This window comes from Mus caroli, chromosome 14 (genome assembly GCF_900094665.2).
Source record: "Mus caroli chromosome 14, CAROLI_EIJ_v1.1, whole genome shotgun sequence".
In the NCBI taxonomy this organism is placed as follows: Eukaryota; Metazoa; Chordata; class Mammalia; order Rodentia; family Muridae; genus Mus; species Mus caroli.
In genome coordinates, this window is record NC_034583.1 from 975,442 (window position 1) to 984,772 (window position 9,331).

Here is a 9,331-nt window from a genome sequence, read left to right on the forward strand (position 1 = left end):
TACCAGTTCAGTTCCTTCTCTCTCTCTCTCTCTCTTTCTCTCTCTCTCTCTCTCTCTCTCTCTCTCTCTCTCTCTCTCTCTCTCTCTCTCTCTCTCTTCCTTCTGTTCTTCCTCCTCAGCAATATTTCTTAATAACCACTCATTTCCACCCCATCCATCCTCACTTCCTTCACTAGCTGAGAGACAAACTTACCTGGACAGACCTGCCAATTGAATTTCAGCCATATGTCTAAGTACACATGATGTATGTTCACATCCATTGCACCTTTTTTAGGCTTGCTAGAAGCCCTTCCAGAGAAAGCATAAAAACCTCAGAAGCCACGAGAGAACTCTAAAGAGCTCTTCCCCAGACTTGAGCTCCTTATTTCTCTCCGAACCATCCATTATTTGACTTCCAAGTAGCTCAACAGCTGTCAGGCCATCACTCTCATCCATTTGAAAATACTTCCCCTAAGATGTCCCTTGAGCTTCAACAAGGCTGTCCCCAACTTGTGCCTTTTGCTTTTTCAAGCTTTAGAGCTATGCCACAGCACTGTAGACTTAAGCCATTTCCAGATAATGTACTTCTTGGTATCCCTACCAAACCCCCTCTTTGAGGAAACTCTCTTCCTCTTTAGATCTTGCCAGGAACCTGCTCATGGTGCATACTCCTTGGCACCATCCTGCTCCCTCCCTATCCCTACCCCAGCTTGCTTAATCACCTAACAATTCCCAGGAACTTGTCTACAGATGAAGCTGATAAGATTATCAGACCTTTAGTCTACTGAAATATTTCTAAGTTCAAACACTTGAAACGTTGCCGCATATTTGGAAGCTGCTTGTTGTCACTGACTGTGCTGTTTATTCCCTGTTTCAGCTTCTCTTACTCACCACCATAAGTGTCACCATCTTGCATAGTGGACAGAAGCCTGTATGTTTCAAGCTGGGTGCGATGATTTCTTTGCCACAAAGCTCTGACCATGTCACCCTCTACTTTGTCCTTTTCCTTTTTTACACACGTCTGTATTTTCCCCTCATTTGTTACTCTAACTACCAGTATCCCTAGTGAGAAACCTCTTAAAAGATCATGCAAGCATTAAATAAACAAAGGTATTCTAGCCACTTCTGTTAGATTTTGTCCCCACATTTCCCAGTACATCCTTTAGATTGGACTGTCACCATAGTGTCACCAAGAGTCACTGCAAGTCTCTCAATCTACCCTCCCAAGTCTATTTCCTCCATGAAGCTGAGACCCTATGCCATGGTGGCTCCTCCAGCTTACTTCGTACCTGACTGAAACTTTCCAAATGCCTCTGTCAAATGCATCCATTCTCAAAAAGCTGAAAGAAAGCTAATCCTTAACCTTGTCTCTAGAACTTCCCCTTTGAGGTTTTTCTTTTTCCTCAGATGAGACTCAGCTTTGAATGTGTGGTCCATACATCCATATCGGAAAATCCCTCCTTATCTGTAAGCCAGAGAGCTAGAGACAGCACTTTTTGCATATATATATACAAAGAAAACTAAATGGTCTGCTGGAAATGGTTCTTCAATGGCAGTGCCTATGCAATGCTACAAGAAGAATGTTGTTTCTATGGCAACTAGCCAAGTTCATAAAATATCAAAAAGCTTTAGTAAAAGAATAAGGCTAAACAATCTACAAAACTATTTAAAAAAAAAAAAAAACTGGTACTCAGACTGGTCCAAACAGAACTCAGACACTTGGACTTGCTTTTTCTTGGATATCTCCTTCCATAGATTCTGTTGCTTTGTTCCCTATCCCACCTCTGAGTCCTTCCTCCTCCACTACCTTTTATCCTTGGTAAGTCAAAACATTCAAAATCACCTAAGAGTCCCTAACAGTTGACAGCCAACTCCAGCATTTGGGTACAACACCAATGCCTCCTTTACCCAGACATTCTGGGACAGCTTTGTGCCGCTTGGCATGGGGTTGGGAACCTATAGAGAAAACTGATTGTGCTGTTTTTTCCTTTATTTTACAGCTAAAATGGGTTTTCAAGTAAACAGGAAGAGTTAAAAAGACAAACTTTATATGGCCCTTATGATGACTATGTTAGAGAAGCTCAGGGCAAGTTCTGTAGAAAAGGGGTCACTAGTCAACTATGTGCTATTGTGTTGCTGACAATGCTTCAGAAAGTGAAATTTGCAGTATATATCTTATAAGGACTAAACTAGGGGCTGGTGAGATGGCTCAGTGGGTAAGAGCACCCGACTGCTCTTCCCAAGGTCCAGAGTTCAAATCCCAGCAACCACATGGTGGCTCACAACCATCTGTAATGAGATCTGGCGCCCTCTTCTGGAGTGTCTGAAGACAGCTACAGTGTACTTACATATAATAAATAAATAAATCTTTAAAAAAAATAAGGACTAAACTAATGTGAGGTCACTTTTATTGTTCATTTGAGGCATGTGTCAGTTTAAAGCTATAAAAGCTGTATTTTTCTCCATTAAAGGAGCTTATCTCATTTTAAAAAAAAAAAAGAAAGAAAAGAATATCAAACATAAACTGACTGTTACCTCAAAAGGACCCTGTCTTTCTTTGAGTCTCAGAAAAGTAGAAATATCCTGTGTTCATCCTCTGATAGGAGCCTCTGAGCCAGGTAAGGAACAAACAATGGAAATGCAGTCTCTCTATGGATGACCCAAAATGGGCCCAGCAATTATCTTGCAGATCGCTCCTAGAACCCATCCAACAAAACCCAACAACTAAGTATTTTTGAAAAGACAAGTTCTAGTGACTCATTAAAACCTGCAAAATGCACTTTTAAAAAAAATAAAAAGATTATTGTAATTTTTACTTAACATGCATCAGCCTATAAAACAATTCAACATTTCATCAAATTAAAAACAAGGATTATTTTAGAAACTGAAAATTTCCAAAGGAACAAGAAAACTTTACTAACCCTGGACAGGTCCTTCTGCATGCTCTCAAAAACAGGCTGAGGCTCAGAGGCAGGAAGAAATGAGGCACTCTTGGAGGAAACCTTGGGTTGTGCCCCACAGCAGGATTGAACTTGGCAATATGAGGGCACTGTTGAACAGGCAGGGAACTCAGAATAGTTTCCAAGGTCATCTTCTGCTGATTCAGCCTCATAAGCTTTGTTTTAGACACTGCTAGCTTTTCCATTGTCCTATGAAGATTGCAACAAGGTCAAATTTAGCATCTCGTTTTTCTCCTAAATAACTCTTAAAGGACTTGGTTTTTTTTTTTTTTTTGAAAAAAAAAAAGGTAATAGGAATAATCAGAATGCCCCATTATGTACTCTCTAAGCTGAAAAGGTATCAGAGCATACCTATCGCACACAATTATAGGTTTAAAATTGTTGTGAACGAAGACCATCTACTCCCAAAGGAATTGCTCACTACTAATATAAAAGAATCCTGAGAGTAAGAACGGGTCATCAGGGAGTCGCGACTTCACAGGTAGCACTGCTACCTGTTTCCTGAAGATGACCTTACAGGATCCCTGAAGATAACAGCAGAAATATTTGCAACCTAAGAGTAAACTATGTGAAACTGTTGGTATGTTAATTTGCTTAGGAATAACAGTGAGTTCCCTATATGTGAATGTGTGTCAATATATCCTGTTGTGCCCCTTAAACATATACAATTAATGAGAACTAAACAAGAGTCAGAAATCCTTGTGGTTAATAAACCAGTGTGTGTGTGTGTGTGTGTGTGTGTGTGTCCCTTGAAATCATTTGTCTTCTATGTTCACCATCTATGAACTCTGTCCATAACCTATTTGGTAGTTTAAAAATACTTGGTCCATAGGAAGTGGCACTATTAGAAGCTAAGGCCTTCTCGAAGGAAGTATGTCACTGTGGGGGTGGGCTTTGATATCTCGTTGCTCAAGTTCTACCAAGTGTGGAAGACAGCCTCCTCCTAAATGCATTCAGAAACCAAGCTCTTCTACATCTTCACCATCCTCCAACACCATGTCTGCCTGACACTGCCATGATCCCTGTCATGATGATAATGGATTGAACCTCTGAAACTGTAAGCCATCCCCAATTAAATGACTGCCATCTTAAGAGTTGCCTTGGTCATGGTGTCTCTGCACAGCAGTGGAAACCCTAAGACAATCGATGCATAAATTAAGATAGACTTATCCCAAAGAAATAACTCAAAGCCGCATCTTTAGGGGAAGTAGAAATAGCCAACAGGGTGATAAAAAATTAAAAAAAAAAAAAAAAAAAAAGAAAAATGAATGCTCTTGCAGTAGTCACAGACTAGCCAATAAAACCCCCAGTGCCAAGCCTGGGAAACCTCCCTTTAAGTTTAAATAGAGGGATCCAAACGGTTTCCAAAACAGTATAGGCTATTGCCATTACTCTCCCTTACCTCAAAAAACATGACAAAAGATCACACACATTGTCTTAGTCAGGGTTTCTATTCCTGCACAAACATCATGACCAAGAGGGAAATTGGGGAGGAAAGGGTTTATTCAGCTTACAATTCCATACTGCTGTTCATCACCAAGGATGTCAGGACTGGAACTCAAGCAGGTCAGGAAGCAGGAACTGATGCAGAGGCCATGGAGGGATGTTACTTACTGGCTTGCTTCCCCTGGCTTGCTCAGTGTGCTCATTTACAGAACCCAAGATTACCAGCCCAAGGATGGCCCCACCCACAAGGGGCCTTTCCCCCTTGATGACTAATTGAGAAAATGCCCCACAGCTGTATCTCATGGAGGCACTTCCCCAACTGAAGCTCCTTTCTCAGTGATAATTCCAGCCTGTGTCAAGTTGACACACAAAACCAGCCAGTACACACATTTAATTTTTTCCCTTTTTTTATTAGATATTTTCTTCATTTACATTTCAAGTGTTGTCCCAAAAGTCCCCTATACACTTCACCCACCCTGCTCCCCAACCCACACACTTCTGCCTCCTGGCCCTAGCATTCCCCTGTACTGGGGCATATAATCTTCACAAGACCAGGGGCCTCTCCTCCCATGATGGCCGACTAGGCCATCTTCTGCTACATATACCACTAGAGACAAGAGTTCTGGGGGTACTGGTTAGTTCATATTGTTGCTCCTCCTATAGGGTTGCAGACCCCTTCAGCTCCTTGGGTACTTTCTCTAGCTCCTCCATTGGGGGCCCTGTATTCCATCCAATAGCTGACTGTGAGCATCCACTTCTGTGTTTGCCAGGCACTGGCATAGCCTCACAAGAGATAGCTATATCAGGTCCTGTCAGCAAAATCTTGCTGGCATATGCAATAGTGTCTGAGTTTGGTGGCTGATTATGGGATGGGTCCCTGGGTGGGGCAGTCTCTGGATGGTCCTTCCTTTCGTCTCAGCTCCAAATTTTCTCTCTGTAACTCCTTTCATGGATATTTTGTTCCCCATTCTAAGGAGAAATGAAGTATCCACACTTTGGTCTTCCTTCTTCTTGAGTTTCATGTGTTTTGCAAATTGTATCTTGGGGATTCTAAGTTTGGGCTAATATCCACTTGTCAGTGAGTGTATATCATGTGTGTTCTTTTGTGATTGGGTTACCTCACCCAGGATGATATCCCCCAGATCCATCCATTTGCCTAGGAATTTCATAAATTCATCGTTTTTAATAGCTGAGTAGTACTCCATTGTGTAAATGTACCACGTTTTCTGTATCCATTCCTCTGTTGAGGGATGTCTGGGTTCTTTCCAGCTTCTGGATATTATAAATAAGGCTGTTATGAACATAGTGGAGCATGTGTCCTTATTACCAGTTGGAACATCTTCTGGGTATATGCCCAAGAGAAGAATTGCTATATCTTCCAGTAGTACTATGTCCAATTTTCTGAGGAACCGTCAGACTGATTTCCAGAGTGGTTGTACAAGCTTGCAATCCCACCAACAATGGAGAAGTGTTCCTCTTTCACCACATCCTCGCCAGCATCTGCTGTCACCTGAATTTTTGATCTTAGCCATTCTGACTGGTGTGAGGTGGAATCCCAGGGTTGTTTTGATTTGCATTTCCCTGATGACTAAGGTTGTTGAACATTTCTTTAGGTGCTCCTCAACCATTCAAGTTTCCGCAATTGAGAATTCTTTGTTTAGCTCTGTATCCCATTTTTAATAGGGTTATTTAATTCTCTGCAGTCTAACTTCTTGAGTTCTTTGCATATATTGAATATTAGGCCCCTAGCTGGTACAACCACTCTGGAAATCAGTCTAGTGCTTCCTCAGAAAATTGGACATAGTACTACCACCTGAGGACCCAGCTATACCACTCCTAGGCATACACCCAAAAGATTCTCCAACATATAACAAGGACACATGTTCCACTATGTCCATAATATCCCTATTTATAATAGCCAGACGCTGGAAAGAACCCAGATGTCCTTCAACAGAGGAATGGATACAGAAAATGTGGTACATTTACACAATGAAATACTACCCAGCTGTTAAAAACAATGAATTAATGAAATTCAAAGGCAAACGGATGGAACTAGAAAATATCATCCTGAGTGAGGTAACCCGATTACAAAAGAACACACCTAATATGCACTCACTGTTAAGTGGATATTAGCCCAAAAGTTAGGAATACCCAAGTTATAATTCACAGACCACATGAAGCTCAAGAAAAAGGAAGACCCAAGTGTGGGTGCTTTGGTCCTTCTTAGAAAGGGGAACAAAATACTCATGGGAGCAAATACGAAGACAAATATGGAGCAGAGATTGAAGGAAAGGCCATCCAGAGACTGCCCTACCCATATACATGATTCATCCCATATACAGTCACCAAATACAGACACTATTGTGAATGCCAACAAGTGCATGCTGACAGGAACCTGATATAGCTGTCTCCTGAGAGGCTCTGCCAGAGCCTGACAAATACAGAGGAGGATGCTCACAGTCAACCATTGGACTGAGCATAGGATCCCCAATGAAGGAGTTAGAGAAGGGACTGAAGGAACTGAAAGGGTTTGCAACCCACAGGAAGAACAATATTAACCAACCAGACCCCCCTCCCAGAGCTCCCAGAGACTAATGGAGGGACCCATGGCTTCAGCCACATATGTAGCAGAGAATGGCCTTGTTGGGCATCAATAGGAGAGGCCCTTGATCCTGTGAAGGCTTGATACCCCAGTGTAGGGGAATCTGAGGTTGAGGAGGCGGGACTTGGGGGGGAACCCTCATAGAAGCAGGGGGGGGAGGGGGGAGAGGGGATGGGATAAGGGAGTTTCCGAGGGAAAACTGGGAAAAGGGGTTAACATTTGAAATGTAAATCAAGAAAATATCCAACAAACATGTACAGATATTTTATGGTTAAGATAATAAGCACATTTAAATAAACATTTTAACTTAAAAAAACTGTTTTACTAGACCAATAAGTGAGCTGAAATATTTTCCACTATTGTTCCGACTTACTTGTTTAGTGTATGAGAAAGTGATTTTCTGCCTTTATTTTCTTCTACATAGAGTTGTTTATGTTTTTTCACTTCTCTTCTGGTAGAATCCACTTGCCTTTTTATCTCAGGGAGTCTTGATTCTAAACCTTTGACTCTGAGAAACACTTGACTCATCCTTGACTCATTTCTCTCTCTTACTTTCTCTAATTTTTTTCCCTCTTCTGCTTGTGTCTAAAACAAATTAAAAGTAAATATTTTTAAAGTAACTCTACCCAAAGTGAGTATGGCGTATGTATTTCCATAACTCATGAATCACACATTGATTTTATTCCTATGATATAACATACTGAACTTGATAATATTTATCTTCAGTTCTACAGAAATGCATTACATCTGAGTCAGGAAATACAACTGACTCTTCATTTTGTTTTCTTTGGTGCTGAAGGAAATCTAATTGGGAGCCTTGCGTACCCTGCCACTGGGTTATGGCCTCAGCTGAGAATCACTCTTGTTTTAGTACTCCTGTTTCCAGATAACTCTAATTGATGGAATCGTTCAAAAATTGGAAATTCTTTGATTCTCTGGATTTTAACTTAAAACTTGAAGATCCTAACTTAAGAACAAATCCACGAGACAATGCATCTTTTCCCAATAGCCTTTTTACATACAAACTAGCTTTAAAAGGCAAATGATTCAAAACAATAATCATTACAATGTAATGATGGAAACTGGATTTTTTTTTAAAGGGAGGAACTTAGATCAGGTGCCTTTCAGAAAAATACGAATCAAATTGCTATAAGAAAAGTGGAGGGAACACACAACAGAATTATCCAAAAGGTAATTCTCAGCTAAGCATGTTACAAGCAATCAGACTAACGTTCCACGCCTCCACCAAAATGCCTTCCTGTTGCCTGGGTCTCCTTTAGCACTGTCGATCTAAGCCTGACTTACCACACTCTCCTGAGCCAGCCCTTTGAGGGTTAGCACCTCCTTTTCCACATTTCCTTGAGTCTTGTGAAGGTGTTCATAATTCTCTTGTTCTGTTTTTATTTTTAACAATTCTTGCTCAGTCAACTGAAGGTTTATATCTTGATGTAGATACTTGCAATGCATAGATTCCCATGAATCTTTAAGATAATTTATCTACATGAAGAAAAATACAGTTGTAATGATGGGTGTAGGCTGTGAATAGTCTAATACAAAAAAACCAATCTATAATTCTGACAAATACATTTGTAACTCATTAACATCTATAGTAGAACCTTATGGAGTAGCCTCTTGAAATTCTCGAAAGTCACCAGGAATCACAGAACTATATACTCTTTACATCGATCATCTTTGTCACAAAAATGGCACTAGACCTTAGAATCTGATTTGCAAGTCTAAGTTCGACACTTTATTGGCATCTGAACTCCTTGGAGAACTTGTTAGAAAGGCAGACTCCCAAGACTTCTGTTTTTTCTGTCCCTTGGTGGTGAAAACACAGTCAAGTTGGGAAGGTAGGGAATGAGTTCCACCGAAGACAAAAAAGATGGGGGAAAGGAACCTGAAGGCAGTCTAGAAAACATGGATAAAGTGTGCAGAAACAGGAAAGAAAAAAAACCAGAAAATAGCAAGTATCGCTGTAGTGGGACCTGCTGACTGTCTCAGCAAGACAGTAGTTTGTGGGCAAAGGATTCATAAGCCCTGTTTCTCTAATGATCACCAAGATAGCCAAACAGCACTTTACTCAAGTTCCAGGATGTTAAGCTAGGCAAATGGAGCAATATAAAAGAAAGAGTATGTGTCAGGAGGTAGGCTAAATGTGGCTAAGCAGCACCCTATGGGTATAGCAGCTCTGAGATTAATTTCCCTTATAATGACATAGACTGGTCCTGGCACTTCTACACTAGAGGTGAGCTTATTGGGCAGTATTGTGGTGGTGGTAGTGATGGTGGTGGTGGTGGTGGTGGTGGTGGTGGTGGTGGTGATGGTGGTGGTGGTGGTGGTG

At 41.0% G+C, this 9,331-nt stretch overlaps 1 protein-coding gene across 1 annotated transcript in view; it reads right to left on the reverse strand.

Moving 5' to 3' along the window:
• Positions 1 to 2,851: 2,851 nt before the first annotated feature.
• Positions 2,852 to 9,331, reverse strand: part of LOC110309629 (ankyrin repeat domain-containing protein 26-like) — a 52,772-nt gene continuing 46,292 nt past the window's right edge. Inside the window, exons 17-19 of the mRNA XM_021182364.1 lie at positions 8,293 to 8,484; positions 7,361 to 7,572; positions 2,852 to 3,128 (exon numbers count right to left, since the gene is read on the reverse strand). Coding sequence (XP_021038023.1) covers positions 2,852 to 3,128; positions 7,361 to 7,572; positions 8,293 to 8,484 — 681 coding nt within the window. The remainder of the gene's footprint in view (positions 3,129 to 7,360; positions 7,573 to 8,292; positions 8,485 to 9,331) is intronic.